General features: G+C 39.3%; 1 protein-coding gene across 1 annotated transcript in view; it reads left to right on the top strand.

Moving 5' to 3' along the window:
• Nucleotides 1–17,826, top strand: part of Kif4a (kinesin family member 4A) — a 101,002-nt gene that overhangs the window by 39,707 nt on the left and 43,469 nt on the right. The window contains exons 7-12 of the mRNA XM_036175460.1: nt 1,236–1,352; nt 2,193–2,368; nt 5,239–5,300; nt 14,318–14,450; nt 16,704–16,762; nt 16,867–16,981. Coding sequence (XP_036031353.1) covers nt 1,236–1,352; nt 2,193–2,368; nt 5,239–5,300; nt 14,318–14,450; nt 16,704–16,762; nt 16,867–16,981 — 662 coding nt within the window. The remainder of the gene's footprint in view (nt 1–1,235; nt 1,353–2,192; nt 2,369–5,238; nt 5,301–14,317; nt 14,451–16,703; nt 16,763–16,866; nt 16,982–17,826) is intronic.

Here is a 17,826-nt window from a genome sequence, read left to right on the forward strand (position 1 = left end):
AGAAAGACTAAAGGGTCTAGCTAGTTCTGTCCCATCCGTGAGGGTAGAGACAGCATTATCACACCCTTAAACTTTTTTGTTTAATAATAATAATAATAATAATAATAATAATAATAATAATAGGAACTGAGTCTCTCTATGTAGTTCTGGCTGCCCTGGAACTCATTATGTAGACCAGGCTGCCCTAGAACTCACAGAGATCCTCCTGCTTCTGCTGTTGGAGTGCTAGAATTAAAGGTGTGCATCACTGCCGTCCAAACCTCTTACTAATTTGGAGATCAAATTTCAACATGAATTTTGAAGAAGACAAAAACATTTAAACCATAGTATCATTTTCTTTTAGGTATAGCATCTCATATAATTCCTACCACAACCCAACGAAGTAGATAGAGTTGCCTCATTTTCCAGAGTAAAACACCTGTGATCCTGTGACAGTAACAGAACCAGGATTGGAAATCTAGGTCTGCATGACATCAAAGCCCATGGGCTCAACCAGTATCCTATAAAGCCTTTGTACTGTAGATGGAACAGTGGGAGGAGAAGTCAGATGCTTTAGAGAGACCTCAAAGATTTTGACAGTGTTTGAATTAAGTAGAAAAGCCCAGCTCAGGATGCTGAGGTGGGGAGATTGCCATGAATGGACACCAGCCTACAGAGTGAGGTCCTATTTTAAAAGAAAAGTAGATAATAAAGTAGAAAAGTGATATTTACCTTTTTAAAGCAACAAGAAGTATGATATTCCAATGTGCTATAAAAAGCATAAGATTTGGCTGAAATTCTGAAGTGGGATCTCATGCCTACCACTTAATATTTGTATGTAGGGAAGCCATCTAACATCTGAACTACTTTCCTTTCCTGTAAAATAATGATACTGAGATTATTTAAAAAGATGTAAACCTGGTTTCACTGTGTTAGTTTAAGGATTGTCATAATGGCTACAAAAAGTTACTATCTATGTATATGGTGGTTGTCATAGCAATTGATATTTGTTTCTGCTTTGTTTCCATGAGAAAGGATAAGGGCAATGGACCACTTATACAAACCTAACATTTGGTCCTTTATCCCCTGAACTTTACTAAGAAGCACCACTCTCAGAAAAATGAAGAGAATTAAGGCATTTCCTTAGTATTGATGGCGATATTTCTATGAGGTCTTTTCCTCTCTCAGAAAAAAAAACTGTAGATATTTGTTAGATGTTTTCCCAAGCAGTTTTAAATTTTGTTTCCTGCTATTAGGTATTAACATTAACCGAGGCCTTCTGTGCTTGGGAAATGTAATCAGTGCTCTTGGAGATGACAAAAAGGGTAACTTTGTGCCCTACAGAGATTCCAAGCTGACTCGTCTGCTTCAAGGTAAGTCCAAAGTGCCTCTAAAATGAGAGAGAGTAGCTTGGAATGATAGTATGGAAAAAGCAAAGATGAAACAGGCAAAAAGCTAATGGACTGTCACATTCACAACTAATTGATAAAGAGGTGAAATAGCTGTTGGCAATCAGATTTCTAAGATAATGGGAAAATGAGAGCCAAGAATTCTGTAGAATGCCAAATGTACTTTGGACTTTGCACCTGAAAATGAACTTGGTTACTGTTTCTTTAATTGATAGTATGTTAAGAAGAATTCTTTGGAGAGTTAAAATCTACAACCTAGGAATATTTAATCCCAGTAGAAGCTCCTAATGGACTTGGGCCAGGCCTGGTTGTTTTAAACCTGATTAATTTCTGAACTCATGGTTTCTCTTGAGTATAGTGGCATATAAAATAGGATTCTAAATCTCTATCATTTTACACATTTGATATTTTATTATTCTTATATTGAAGCAAATAAAAAATTTGTAGCTATCACAGTAGATGACCCCACACCCATGAGTATATGTGGATCATATATTGTAGTCAGTGAACTATATAAAGAAAAGAGATGAAATTAGGAGGAATTAAAGGGTAGATCTGGGAGGGGGTGAATAGAATCAAAATATATTGTATACATGTGTGAAATGCTCAAACAATAATTAGAATTATTTTAAAATTAAAGTCAAATAGTTCTGAAAAATAAAATCAAAACCAAATCAAATGTCACTAAGAATTTTTTCTTTCATCTCTGAATTTGAAGTCATCAGTCCAAATAGGCAGCTTTTGCTTGGCATCCTACTTATTTGATTTCATTTCCTTTCATTATCCGTTATTGTTCTTTTTCAGATTCTCTAGGAGGCAATAGCCATACTCTTATGATAGCCTGTGTGAGTCCTGCTGATTCCAATTTAGAGGAAACATTAAATACCCTTCGCTATGCTGACAGAGCAAGAAAAATCAAGAACAAACCTATTATTAATATTGATCCCCAGGCAGCTGAACTTAATCACCTTAAGCAACAGGTATAAGATTTTATAGGAAAGTTACAAGTATATGAATGGAATGACTGAGTGTCTGTTTCTTTGTTCTATTTATACTTGTCAAATAAATCCTAATACAGTGTTTGCTACTCATTTAATATTAATGGTGCTGTTGGAGATTTTACTGATAAAGGAGATTTTACTGATAAAGAAGTGAAGAGTAAGCTGGGCGGTGGTGGTACATGCCTTCAATCCTAGCACTTGGGAGGCAGAGGCAGGGTGGATCTTGGTTAGTTCCAGGCCAATCTGGCGTACAAAGTGAGTTCTAGAACAGCCAGGACTATTACACAGAGAAACCCTGTCTTGTAAAATCCAAAATGAAAACTATAAAAAGAAAGTGAAGAGTAGAAGATGAAGCAGGAAAGCTTTGCAGGGGCCAAATCCTGAAGTTCCTTAATATGTTCTGTTAAAGAGCTTAGAACTGGAAAGTATTAAGAGCTACAGTTTTTCTTTTTTTCTTTTTTTTTTTTCTTTTTTTTTTTGGTTTTTCGAGACAGGGTTTCTCTGTAGCTTTGGAACCTGTCCTGGACTATCTCTGTAGACCAGGTTGGTCTCAAACTCACAGAGATCAGCCTGCCTCTGCCTCCCAAGTGCTGGGATTACAGGCGTGTGCCACCACCGCCCTGCAAACTACAGATTTTAAGTAAGAGAATAACATGATGAAATCTGCCTGAAGGAAATCTATTTTCTGTACGCTGAAAACAGATGAAAGGTGGCTATGACTAGAAAGAAGAAAATAAGCCAGGCTTTGTAATAACCCAGGTGAGAACTATGGTCTGAACTAAAGATGATAGCAATAGAGATAAAGGTAACAGATTAGAGGGCAAAGAACAAGAAGTAAAGTATATGGGGCTTCTTAATTGCAGGTTTAATACAGGAAAAGAAGTGGGTAGGAGGAGCCAAGTTTGGTTTTCAAGTTTCTTACTTGGTTTATGAATAAAGTCACATTGATCAGAGAAAGCAGATGGAAACTAGAGTTACACATGAGAACAGAAATGATATATTTAGTTTGGGTCATTTTGATTGGGAAAGGTGTTTGGGAAATGTGTATAGAAATACTCCAATATAGCTGACTACATGGGCTTGATGTGGAGGGTCTCAGATGAAGAGTAAAGAGGCAGCTTTAGGAGCATCAGCATTTAGATGATATCTGAATGGTTGTCACATTAGGAGTAGTCACTGAATGTTCGCTAAAGGACCAAACGAAGAGGTCCAGACCTACAACTTGAGAATACCAGCACTTAAAGAATGGAGAGAGGAGAAGCAGATAAGAATAGACAGGAAGAAAACCAATGACGTCACCCAAACCAAGGAAAGAGCATTTCAAGGAGTGTCGCCATAAGAACAAATTTACAAAGAAGTATAAAGATGAAAAGTGTCCATTGATTTTTTTTTTAATCTACAGGGAAGCTGTTGGCAGCTACTATGAAGTCAGGGGAGTGATAAGAGCCAGTCAGGGAATGATAAATAGATAGAGTAGTAGATAAGTGAATAGCTTTTCATTCAAGGAGCCAAAATGAGGAAAGGCAATGGCCAGATAATCAAGGGCAAAGAAATATAAGTTTGTTTTATTTTTTTAAATATGGGAGAGCCTTGGGTAAATGAAAGAACTAATCAGGAGAGACTGAAAAGGAAGACATGGACTAAGGACAGATCATCTACTAACGGCAAGCATCTGGGTAATAGGATAGGGAAAGGGCTTGAAGAGACCACACATGGCTTAAAATCACCCTCAACAGAAATGGAAAGGCATCTGGCTCTGTGGAAATTCATGGTGATATAAATATGACTGTAGAGCAGTTCACAGTCCTAGTACAGGAACTGAGAAGGCAAGAATTGTGTTGATGCAGGAGGTTTTGAGGGTTTCTGTTTGGTTGTTTGGTTGGTTCATTGGTTAGTTGGTTTGGTTTTTTTTTCAGACAGACTCATGTGACACAATGTAGCACAGGCTGGCCTTGGACCATTTATGTAGTTGAAGATCCTTTCTTCTGTCTCCTTATTGCTAGGATTAAGGGTATTGCTATGCTCAGGTATTGATAGAGGGTTTTTGTGTTTTGTTTTGCTTTGCTTTGTTTTAAGACAGGGTTTCACTATGTAGCCCTGACTAGCATAGATTCACCATGTAGATCAAACTGGCTTCAAATTCACAGAGATAGCCTGCCTCTGCCTCTCGAGTGTTAAGATTAAAGGTGCACATCACCATTCTTGGCCCTATTGATGCAGGTTTAAAAGAATCAAGTTTTCCTGCGTGCTAGAGAATAAAGGACTTGATTTCCACTTGGAACTGTATTTCCCAACTGTCCAGTGCTCACTTCTCTAGCCTTCCTCCACAGAGATAATGACTTTTTTTTCCTTTTTCTTCTTCAGGGTCTCTGTAGTGAATACAAGTAATTAATCTGTCTGCTGGGTCTTCTGAATTATAAAACATCACATTCAATTCTGTCCTCTTGTTTTCTTTGTATCTATTTCTATTGGCAAAAATGCCCATCTTCCTGTGCACTTATTTGTTTACTCATTCCAACAGTAAATGTTTATCTAATGCTTATGTGGCAAGTGCCACATAAGATGTACTTAAGCTTTCATCGGCACTGAGGAAAAGTTGCTAGTTGTAGTGACTTCATTACAAAGAGATAAATATTAGCATTTTGTGGGTTGAGGCTGATAGTCTTGACTATGTGTCCTGGTCTGTCCTGGAACTCAAACTCTCTGTGTAGCCAGAGCTGCCCTCAGATTTTTGATCCTCCTTCCTTAGCTTCTCAAGTGTTGCTGGAATTACAGATGCATGCTACCACACCAGATAATTAGTAGCTTTTGATTGGTAACTAGCTAATTATTTTCATTGCTTCTCCCAGGTCCAACAACTGCAGGTCTTGTTACTACAAGCCCATGGAGGTACCTTGCCTGGAAATATAAAGTAAGTCATAGATTAATTTTGAAAGTGTATTCTTCTAGAGGGTATTTTGCCTGGTGGCTGTTTTCTTCTGAAAGCCTATAGTTTCTCAGGACACTTAATGTCCAGGAAGTGATCCTGCCAACCTTGCTGTACTTAGGACTTAAGTAGTTATCCTTGAAATAACCTGGTATAATGGAAAGAGCATAAATTCTAGACCCAGTAATGTATTAATTAGAATGTTCCTTATTTATTTGACTATTTAGTTATGTACACAAATGCATGAATATTTTATTCTTGGGTTACCATCATTTGGTTTGTTTGTTTATTCCAAGTTCCTTCAGATTGACTCTTATGTTCTTTAACAAGTCCTCAAGTGTTCAAGCATTTAAATAAGATATTACAAATGATTCTCTTTGCCCCAGGCCTGGAATTACCCATATCTCCAAGGAGCTTTGGTTTCTTGTATTGGAAAATGGTGTTTTAGAAACCAAGATCTGTGTGGTTTCTCTAACTGTGCTCACTGTTGCTGGGGTGTCACCACCCCTGAGCCTTCTTGGTGGGTAGAACTCAGAAATACCTGCATGTCTAGTAACCTACACATGCACTCATCTACAGTTTTGTATCTGTCTGTATTGTATGTATATTAAAAAGCACAGCTTTCTACTGATAGTTCTTGATTTCATTTAGTATATTTTTAAAATCTTAAATGGATAAATTTAATTGTACCCGAAGTGTGCCTAAATATTTTTTTAAGTCTGCAAAGGCTAAATATGTGACTAACTTTAAATTGACCTTTCCTTTTCAACTCCACCCATTCCTTCCCACTCCATCCAGCTACTGATGTTCCTAGTAACAGATTTACACAGTACATATTGAACCTAGCAGGGAACAATGGCTTCAGCCCCTCAGTGGAATCACTCTCACAGCCGCATTCTCAGGGAGACGTGATCTGGACTCCCTTCTCTTCCCACACCAGTGAAATGTTAAAGGCCTCTGAACTTACTGTCTCTAGGCTGAGTTTGCAAAAGAGCCCAACAGCCAGCCACTCCAAATGCTGAATTCTGAATCTGAACTGCCCAGTACTAGGCTGGCTACCCTGATCCCCACCCCTACCTCATGCACCTCAGTGTGTTCCACACAAAGAGCTCAGGCTATAAATAAACAAGGAAGAGGGGAGCTTAGGTCTGGTGCACTGACAAGAAGACATTTATCATTTCTTCCTCCACCAGTAAGAAACACTGTTTACTATCAATGCATTCCATTCTGGTAAACATATAAAGCAATGTCAAAAACTATCTTAGGGTTACTCACTAAAACTAACATTATGACCAAAGCAATTTAGGAAGGAAAAAGTTTATTCGGCTTACACTTCCACATTGCAGTATAATTGAAGGAAGTCAGGATAGGAAGTTAAACAGGGCAGGAACCTGGAGGCAGGAGCCGATGCAGAGGCCATGGAGGGGTGCTGCTACTGGTTTGCTCCTCATGGCTTGTTCAGCCTGCTTTCTTATAGAACCCAAGACTACTAGCCCAGGGCTGGCACCACCCACAAGGTACTGGGCCCTTCCCCCATTTAACACTAATTATGAATATGCCCTATAGGCTTGCATACAGCCCAATCTCCTCAATTGAGGCTCCCTCCTCTCAGATGACTTTAGCTTGTGTCAAGTTGACATGAAACTATCCAGAACAAAAACACCAATCCTTGTGCCATGAGAAACATTTTCATGAGCTATATCTCAACATGTATATGGCATTTTTTCTTTTTTTAGGTTTAGAGTAACCTTTGTTTGAATTTCATTTGGGGTTCCTTTACATCTTGATTGTGATTAGTTTTTTTTGTTTGGTTGGTTCTGTAAAATATTCTAATGGACCTAAGAGTTAGGCTTACATAAAAATAGAGCGAAGAATGCATATGAAAATATGAATAGGCCGGGTGGTGGTGGCACACGCCTTTAATCCCAGCACTTGGGAGGCAGAAGCAGGTAGATCTCTGTGAGTTCGAGGCCAGCCTGGTCTACAGAGCGAGATCCAGGACAGGCACCAAAACAACACAGAGAAACCCTGTCTCGGGAAAAAGAAAGGAAGGAAGGAAGGAAGGAAGGAAGGAAGGAAGGAAGGAAGGAAGGAAGGAAGGAAGGAAGACAAATGGGATAGTATACATTTTAGGATGAGACCTGTTAACACACACACATACACACACACACACAGTGTTGGGAAGAATAAGAAGAATGGAATGGAGCCCTGTATACTATTGGTGAATTGTAAAATGGTATTACTACTATAGAAGACTGGAAATTTGAATAAAAAAATTACCTATAATATGACCTAACAATCCCACTACTGGGTATATAACTATAGGAATTGAAAGTGGAATCTCAAAGAGATACTTTTACAACTACGCTCATAGTGACACTGTTCACAATAGCTAAAGGTAAAATCAAACCAAAAGTTCATCAACAGATGTGAACTGACAAAATGTGCTTAGTGATGTCAGCAACATTGGACATAGAAGTCTCTAGACTTTAGTTTTCTCTACAGAAGAATTAAGTAACAACTATCCACAAACAAAATCATGTTAATGAAAACTCCATAAGGTATAAGCCTGAGTTTCCTGGTATGATCCATGGCAGTGAAAAATGGAAGCATGCATGGAGTTCAGGCATGGTAGTAGAGACTTTTAATCCCGGCACTTGGGAGATGGAGGCAGATAAAGATCTGTTGAGTTCCAGGATAGCCTAGGCTATGTAGCTCTGAATTCCACACCAGCCAGGACTATGCAGTGAGACTCTTCTGTGTCAAAAAAAGTCTGCATGGATATAGGGATAAGGGAAAAAGCCTTTTGAGCATTTTACCACTTCTCCCAAGTTTGTACACAATGACATAGAGCAGAATTGCCAGGACTGATGGTTCTAAGAGAGGAAAAAGAAATCTATCTTTCCTAGCATTCAAAGATGCTTCTGAGGAAGGCCACTCAAGCATGACATCACAGGGAATAGGGAATACAGGGGAAACTGCACAGCTCAGTGACATGGGGTTGGGTAGAAAAAGCAGGACGACAAAAGGATAAATGTACACATCTGTGTGCCTGGCACAGCAGTGGCCCATCAGAGGTATGAGTCAACAGCATAGTTCCCTTGCAAAGATGAGCTCTCCAGTCCCAGAAGTAGAAAGTGCTAAAGTGCTACCTGACAAACCTCTAGATGGCCAGCCTCCAGGCTATCCTCAGACCCTACTCTAGAGCCTGCCTGTCCCAGGGAGCGAGAAGACCCCAGCCAGCCTCAAATTTTCACAATGAACTCACGTAGAACTCCTTGTCCCCATCAGCCTGAAAGGTCCACTCTCAAACAGATCCTAGCACTGCCTTTCCTGGGAACTTATTAGGTCTCTTTCCAATCTCAAAGCCTCATATCCAGCCTAGGGAGGAAAGCAAGTCTCAAGTACATTTCTACTTGTTGTAGCAGTTGGTTCATCCATTTCTAATCCATTAACCTTGGTTCCTTCCAACAGCTCTGACAAACTGATGAGTTCAAACAGCTTTCAATTCCCTTGAGTGTACATCTAGAGTTAGAATAGCTAAATCATGTGTTAATTCTGCTTTTAATTTTATAACTGAACTACCGTACTGTTCATAGGTACTATACATTCTCGCCAGTAGTAGGCAAAGCTTCCTGTTTCTTCATATGTCACTAACACTTATTTTGATGCTTCTTAAATGAAAGCAACCCTTAATCCGTTCTTAGCATATTATGTTAGCCCTTTGTGTAGCTGGAGACCTGCTCTCCAGCCCCCGCCAAGCCCTGTTAGTTCAACAGCCCACTTATAAAATAAACTGCTTGGCCATTAGCTCAGGCTTACCATTGTCTAGTTCTTACTCTTATATTCAGCCCATTTCTATTCATCTATACTTTGCCACATGGCTTGTGGCTTACTGGTACCTTACATCTTCCTTATCCTGGCAGCTGCTGGCAGTGTTCCCTCCTGCCTTCCTGTTCTCCCAATTCTCCTCTCTCTTAGTCCCGCCTATACTTCCTGCCTGGCTACTGGCCAATCAGTGTTTTATTTATCAATGAATCATCCACAGCACCCTTGTGGTATGTACTACAAATGTACTTCTATTACTAGTCTTTTATTTTGTTCTTATGGGTTATGGGTGTGGCCTGGACAGGTGTCTCTATGATGGGTAAGGTGACCTGCTGATGTCCCGTGCAACCTAAGTCAGAAGCTCATTTTTTAGTAAAAGGGGGGGACCTGTAGGTCCCTGGCCCCCATTTTGGGTAACTGTTGCCTTGCTTGCTGACCTTGACCTTGATATCCTCCCTATGCTAATTCCCTGCCAGGTTCCACCCTCCTGAATGCTTAAGGGAAGTTCCTTGTCTGTGTACCCTGAATATTGGATGTTAACAGCTTAGGTGCAAGATTGTAAAATATCGGTAGCGAACTTCTGCCCTCCAGGGTTCTCCCTTTGTGCTGTAAGCCTGTATTTAAGACCTCCTCCCTTCTTTAATAAATGGCATAAAAAAAAGAGGTATAAGCCTAAACTAAGGACAAGCTTTCATAATTTTTAAAAAAAAGAAGAAATAAATGAAGAACAAACAACAAAAACAATAAACCCTCTTCATACAATAAAAAAAATGAGGGCTGGAGAGATAGCTCAGAGGTTAAGAACACTGGCTGTTTCTTCCAGAGGTCCTGAGTTCAATTCCCAGCAACCACATGGTGGTTCACAACCATCTATATTGAGATCTGGTGCCTTCTTCTGGCACATGGGAATATGTGCAGACAGAACATTATATATATATAAATTTAATCTTTTTAAAAAATTAAAAATGAAATACACATTGAGGCAGGAGAGATGGCTCACTGATTAAGAGCACATAGTGCTCCTGCAGAAGATCACAATTTGATTCCCAGCACCCTACTGGGCAGCTCATAACTACCTGTATGTTACTCTAGAGATAAAACACCCTCTGCTGGCCTCTGTAGGCACCCACACCCAGATTTCCTGTGCACACAGGCAGATGTATACATACACATAAAATCAAAAAGTAAAAGGTCTTAAGCATGTTTCCTTGTAGAACTTATGTTTTGCAATTTAATTATGTATTTGTAGTTCTTTTATATGATGTGAGCTTACTTTCTTTTAATATCCTTATTTTGAAAAATTCTTACTCTTTATTTTAAAAATGATGTGTTTCTTATGGCACATTAAAAAAGAATGAAGTATAAAACTTAAAGTTGCCATATTTCATCTCCCTGAAACTACTACAATTTTCTCTTCCAAATTCTTTGGTTATTATAGTCTGGGTTTCATGGTAATATTTTAAGACTGTTAGATAAAGTATATTAGCATTTATGAAAGGACTCCTTAAATGCCTATCCTTATCATACCCATTTTAAAGCAAGTGACTTAGCTTCTCTTGATTTACATTTAGCACCAACCTGTTCCAACTCTAATGAAAATGAGACTAAAGCAACCATTCCAGACTTCTCTAGAATATACTGTAAGAAATCAGATGAGGCCAGGCGGTGGTGGCGCACACCTTTAATCCCAGCACTCGGGAGGCAGAGGCAGGTGGATCTTTGTGCGAGTTAGAGGCCAGCCTGGTCTACAGAGTGAGTTCCAGGAAAAACGTGCAAAGCTACACAGAGAAACCCTGTCTCGGAAAAAAAAAAAAAAAAAGGAGAAGAAAGAAAAAGAAAAAAAAGAAATCATATGAGGCTGGATGTGGTAGTACACACCTACAGATTACAGCAGGAAGGAGAATCATAAGTTCAAGGACTGCTTAGGCTACAAATAGCAAGGACTTGTCTCATCCCTCTTTTCCCCCAAACATCACTTACACACACACACACACACACACACACACACACACACACACACGAACGCACGCACGCACGCACATACATGCACACACAAGAAAGAAAAACTTCACCTTTAAAAGTAATAGATTCGAGGTTGGGGATTTAGCTCCATTGTAGAGCACTTGCCTAGCAAGCATATGGCCCTGGGTTCAATGCTCAGCTAAAAAAAAAAAAAAAAAAAAGTAATAGACTCAGGCAATGGCTCAGCTGGTAAAGATGCTTATTGCCAAGCTTGACAACCTCAGTTTGCTCCCTGAAACTGATGTGATGGAAGGAAACAACCCCTGTAAGTTGTCCTCTAACCTCCACATATGTACTATAGCACGCATGTGTGTCGTCTCCTACCCCATACACAAATAGGTAGGTGGGTGGGTAGATAGATAGATAGATGGTACGCAGGTATGTAGACAGATGTATTAAAACTTTAATAAACTACAAGAAATAATCATACAATTCATCATTCAATATTTTATAAAAATGCTTTTCTCAAAAATGTATATTTGTATTTTTAAACATGTCATAAGGCTATTTACAAAACGTCCTTTTTTTTCGTCTTTTATTTTTGGTTTTTCGAGACAGGGTTTCTCTGTGTAGCTTTGCGCCTTTCCTGGAGCTCGCTCCGTAGACCAGGCTGGCCTCGAACTCACAAAGATCCGCCTGCTTCTGTCTCCCGAGTGCTGGGATTAAAGGAGTGCGCCACCACCGCCCGGCCAAAAAGAGTTTTGTGTCTTTTTTTAAAAAGATTTTTATTTATGTATTATGTGTACAGTGTTCTGCCTGCAGGTCAGAAGAGGGCACCAGATCTCATTACAGATGGTTTTGAGCCACCATGTGGCTTCTGGGACTTGAACCCAGGACCTCTGGAAGAGCAGTCAGTGCTCTTAACTGCTGAACCATCTCTCCAGCCCAAAAAAGTACATTTTACATATTGGAGTCTTTTTATCTTTTGCCCTTGCACTGTGTCTTTTTGATTCAGGATCTGTGTTGCTAAAAAACCTTTGTTCTTATTTCTGTGTCTGCTTGTACTTGCAAATTTGAATTCCTAACATTGACAGCTAAATGGCATGTGAAATTAAACCCTGATCTTTTGCTTTGGGGTGTGTGTGTGTGTGTGTGTGTGTGTGTGTGTGTGTGTGTGTGTGTGTGTGTTCTTTTTTGCCTAATCTTTGCCTGTTCCAAATCCTACTTTCTGCTTTACTCCTTTAAGCCCTTCCCTATGACATGGTGTCCCTCTTCATTTTCTAGTTCAGGCTTGCCTTTGGTACAATATTAGGAAGAATTCATTTTTCCTTCTTACTCCGAGAGCTTTTCTGTCCAGTATTCTCTGTATGCCTGTGTATCTACATATGGCCACATGGCCCATGACTTTACCTGTCTTCAGCATGTCTTGCTCCCTTGTGTCTCCTACTGACTCTCCCTAACTCTACGTTTCTTGATCCCAGAATTCTGCTAGCCTTGCTCTTCCACCTAATCTCTTCCTGCCCAGCTATAGGCCACTCAGTTCTTTAGTAACCAACGAGAGTAATGCATATTCACAGTGTACAGTTGGCATAGTAGTTGGGGTATGGCCTCTGAAACTGGACTGCTGACTTCAAATCCCAGCTTTCCTGCCATCCCCTAGTTCTTTGACCTTGGCTTATTTAACCTCTTTGTATATCAGTTTCCTCAACCGTGAAATGAGGGTCACAAAAGAACTTACTTAATGGGACTGTTGTAAGAATGAAATGTTTAATATGCCTAAATATTTACTATAGAGCCTAGCACACGGTACTATGGAAGTATTCACATATTTTAGTAGTGTTTAAGTATTCCAGCATTAACCTCAAATTGCAGTGAAGAGCCTTCTCATAAATGCTAAATTTTTCTTGGAAAATAAATAAACAGTTCAGTTAAGCATGATTTCTCCACTTAGAGAAATGTTTTAGGAAAAAATTGAATTAAAAGTATCATTACTTTGAAGCTTCTTGGCTTATGTGAGTGACATGGAAGTTTTCAATTTAATGATAAGGGAATAAAAAATAGACTCTAAACCATTCTTTGAATTAAACATTCTTTCTTAAGAGTCTTGGCAATGTCTTAACCGTTTGGTATGAAACCTTATCGTGTGGCTTTGCTATTAACTTTTTGATAAACAGCAAGCTAAGAAAGTTAACATCTGAACATTGATGGAAGGTTAAAACTGGGTGAGAGGGCATATTTTGTATTCCTGAGATCATTTCTATCCTTTATATCCTTTACTGAGATTGTGGACAGCTGCTCCTTGAGCACACTCTCTCTCTGTCTCTGTCTCTGTCTCTGTCTCTCTCTCTCTCTCTGTCTCTCTCTGTCTTTGTCTCTCTCTCTCTCCCCCCTCCCTCCCCCTTCTGTGTGTGTGTGCATATACAAGTGAAAACACCATGTATGCATGTGTGGGAGGTCAGAGGTTGGCATCAGGTGCCTTCCTCTATAAGCACGCCACCTTTTTTTTTAAGCTTCATTTTATCATTTTTAATTATGTATAATTGTGTGTATGTGTTAAATGCATGTGAGTGCTAGTGCCCTGGACACCAGAGAAGGGAATTGTTTTCCCTGGAACTGGAGTTACAGGTAATTGGTTGTGAGTTGCCTGGTGTAGATTCTGGGATCTCAACTGCAGTCCTCTGCAAAAGCAGCAAGCTCACTTAACCACTGAGCCATCTCTCCAGCCCCTTGCAACCTTGTTTTATGACAGAGTTTCTCGCTGAACCTGAAATTTATTGATTGGCTAGACTGGCTACCATTGAGATCCAGAGTCTACCTATCTACTCCCAGCACTAGAATTACAGCCACTTTCAGATATGCCTTGCTTTTGACAGAGGTGCTGGGGATCCACACTTGGGTCCTCATGCTTGCAGAGCAAGCATTTTAGACACTGAGTCATCTCCACAGCCCCTTTATTTGTTAATGAGGGGTCAAGGGTGGGGAGAATGGGAGAATGTGTATTTAAAAAAAGTTAGTTATGCTTATTACAGTCTTATCTGGTTCTGAATTGTTACTTCTTCCAAATTTTTAAGTACGTGAGTGTTTTTCTTCATCTACTACATGACTGGAAGGATAAATAGGGCTTGGGCACTTTCCTTGACCTTTTGTAATGTTGTTTTACCCCAATCAGGCCACCAATGTATTTTTCTAAAATTTTACTTTCTTTGTTTTAGTGTGGAACCATCAGAAAATCTACAGTCCCTGATGGAGAAGAATCAGTCTCTGGTAGAAGAGAATGAAAAATTAAGTCGTGGTCTGAGTGAGGCAGCTGGTCAGACAGCCCAGATGTTAGAGAGGATCATTTTGGTGAGGCCCCAACATGTCAAACGTTTATTAGCTTCAGTCTCTAAAATATTTAAGATGATTCTTATTGTAAAAGCCATTTATACAGCATGGTACAATGAATACTTACATATCACCACAATTAATCTACACTTATCCCATTTTAAAATCGATTTGTCATAAAATGTCCCAAAGGAAAAAAGCAAATCCCTATGTTACCTTAAATCCTGCCCAATTTTTATCCTCAGTGCAGCTTGAGCATCCCTAATCTGAAATCAGAAGTGCTTCGAAATTGAACTCTTCTAGCATTGGCATGATGTCACCATGATGGAAATTTCTCCATCTTAGCTTGTGTGAGAGGTCCCAATGACAAAGAAGTTGAAGAACTTGTACTGACAATGGCTCAGTTGGTACACTGCTTGGCTGGCAGCAGAAAGCCCTGGCTTTGCTTTCCAGTGTGCAGAATCTAGGTGTACTCCTATCATCCCAGCACTTAGGATCACATAGACGGCTAGCTCCATTGTGAGTTTAAACATGTGTACACACACCCTCAGACTATGTTTATAAAAATGTGTGGGATAGAGACATATGAAGTTCATGTGTATGCTTAGTTCTCATTCTTGAGACAGCTCATCATGTATGCAAATATTCCCAAATCTGAAAACCATTTGAAATCTGAAGCATTTTCTGGTCCCAAGAATTATACAGTAAAGGAATATTCCATATATGTCAGGTAACTGTTCCTTCATGAAACTTCAAATTCTCTTCCTCCCTTCCCCTAATGCTCTCACATTTCATATCCCATCCTAACAGCTGCCATGGTGAAATATAACATCTGGGGAAATCATTTGAATTAATTTTCCATATGGTTAATTTCCAAATAAGTGGTTTGCTGCGTGACTGATTACACCACTTTGAAATCCTACTTGTCTGTCTGATCACAACCTCTTAGATCAATGCATGCGAGCTCTCTCACTTCAGTGTTCTTACTAGCCTAAGTACAACTCAAATCCTAGATTGTACAACTATTGCCAGAAGTGAAACAGTTTCTACCCAAATGTAACTGCACCTCTGTAATGTAAACACTTCATGCATGACTGTTCTCTAGTTAAGGAGAAGGAAGATCCTTGACTAGCAAAAGGTGTACATGAGATGAAGAGAATTTTATTTTCTACTCCAGTGCTACATTTTATGTCTTTGTATGTATGTGAGCATGGCTGACACAGTAGATGATGCTTGTTATTCTAGTCACATACCTGTATGACCTTTATAAGGGTGTCACAGTGGCTCCTGATAAGCCCATTGTTTTATATCCTGTCAGAACTGTCTTTCCCAAATCTGTTGCAGCATCCAGGTCCTCACGAATTCTGTGATTGAAATAATCATTCTTCCTAAAACATAGACGCCTTCTGTCATTTATTTTTTCACTAACATTATTCTTGCACCTTACCTTTTTTCTTTCTTCCTCTTGTTAAAAATAGCCTACCATATCAGACAATATAATTATTTTTAAAATCTCAGCTCAAATTGATGTGAGGTTATTTTATGTTTTAAATGCTCTAAACCAGTAGTTCTCAACCTTCCTGACGTTGCAACCCTTTAATACAGTTCCTCATGTTATAGAGAGTTTCAACCATAAACTCATTTTCATTGTTACTTCATAACTGTAATTTTGCTGCTGTTATGAATTATAATGTAAATATCTGATATACAGGGTGTGTAATATGTAACCTCTGTGAATGGGTCATTCAACCTTCAAAAGGGTTGCAACCCACAGATTGAGAACTGCTTCTCTAAATGCTGGGCCACAGAGTTAAGAGTACTTGTTGCTCTTGCAGAGGTTCTGGCGGTTCACAACTTTCTGTAACTCCAATGCCAGCAAGGCTCTCTTCAGGCCTCTCCAAGCACTGCACACACATGATGTACACATCCAGGCAAAATACTCATTTACATAAAAATAAAATAAATTGAAAATTCTAAGTACAGTGTAGGAGGCGGTTGAAAGAGCAGGGAGTAACATGCCAGGAAGTATTGCCAAGTTCTTTCTGGAATCAAGGCTTCACACTCTACCTCATAGTTCATGTTAACTTAGGGCTAATTTTCATGAATGCTAAAAGAAAGACCATTTCCTACTGTACACCAAAGCCCACAAAATCCTCTATTATAGGAAAAGAGACAACCTCTACCTAGGTTTTCATCCTCAGGGATGAGGAGAGAACATAATTAGGTGACGCTGTCAGATACTGCCACTAATGATCTCCCGGGTCTTTGTTGCAGACAGAGCAAGCAAATGAGAAAATGAATGCCAAGCTAGAAGAACTCAGGCAGCATGCAGCGTAAGTTTCCAATGAGATATTTGTTAGCAACTTAAACCATCTTTATATGTAATCTGGCCTTTGTGGTATGATTAACTCTTGTGTTCATTTGCTTAATTTTTTAGTTGTAAAGTGGATCTTCAAAAGCTAGTGGAAACGTTGGAAGACCAGGAATTAAAAGAAAACATAGAGATAATTTGCAACCTACAACAAGTGATTACTCAGCTGTCTCTAAGCCAAGTAGGTGCACTGTAATAGACTATCACTTTCATTCATTTCTTGAGGCATATACATATTTCTAATTAATTCTGTGAACTTCTGCTGAAAGAGTTAAACTGAACTGAGTGAAGGTGGTCATTATGAAACATTGAATATGAGCTGAACATTAAAACACTCATAGGTGTATATGTGTGTGTGTATGTACACACATAAATACTACTGTGGCAGTGTAGACCTATAATCTTGTCATCACAGTAGATATGAGATTAAGACATGATATTCTCTCTCTCTCTCTCTCTCTCTCTCTCTCTCTCTGTCTCAACAGAGGCAGGAACATCACACCTTTAAAGCTAGTCTAGACTATATAACAATACTCTTTCAGAAAACAAACAAAAGAACCACCCTTTTTTTTTTCCGAGACAGGGTTTCTCTGTGTAGCTTTGCGCCTGTCCTGGAACTCATTCTGTAGACCAGGCTGGCCTCGAACTCACAGAGATCTGCCTGGCTCTGCCTCCCAAGTGCTGGGATTAAAGGCGTGCGCCACTGCTCCTCTTGGGAAGAGGTTTGTAGTCTCCTAGAACAGTGAATTTCCCATGTCTGGTCTTGCTAGTTCATTTTTTTCTAGAGTTTTCAGTATGTTATGACAAAATCATCCAAGAGATTTAAAGAGTAAATGAAAAAAATACACCGCTACTAGGTTATGGTCGTCAGTTCTAAAATAAGTAAGTAAACTTACCTAAAATCATTAGACTGTGTTTTAGAATGAGAGATGCTATAGAAAAGTTATGATCAAAACTGTAGTTTACTTACCTGAGAAACAGAGCACAGTAATAGAGAACTTGGGCTCCAGAGTCAGCCATACTGTG

The sequence above is a fragment of the Onychomys torridus genome, chromosome X, assembly GCF_903995425.1.
Source record: "Onychomys torridus chromosome X, mOncTor1.1, whole genome shotgun sequence".
Taxonomy (NCBI): domain Eukaryota; kingdom Metazoa; phylum Chordata; class Mammalia; order Rodentia; family Cricetidae; genus Onychomys; species Onychomys torridus.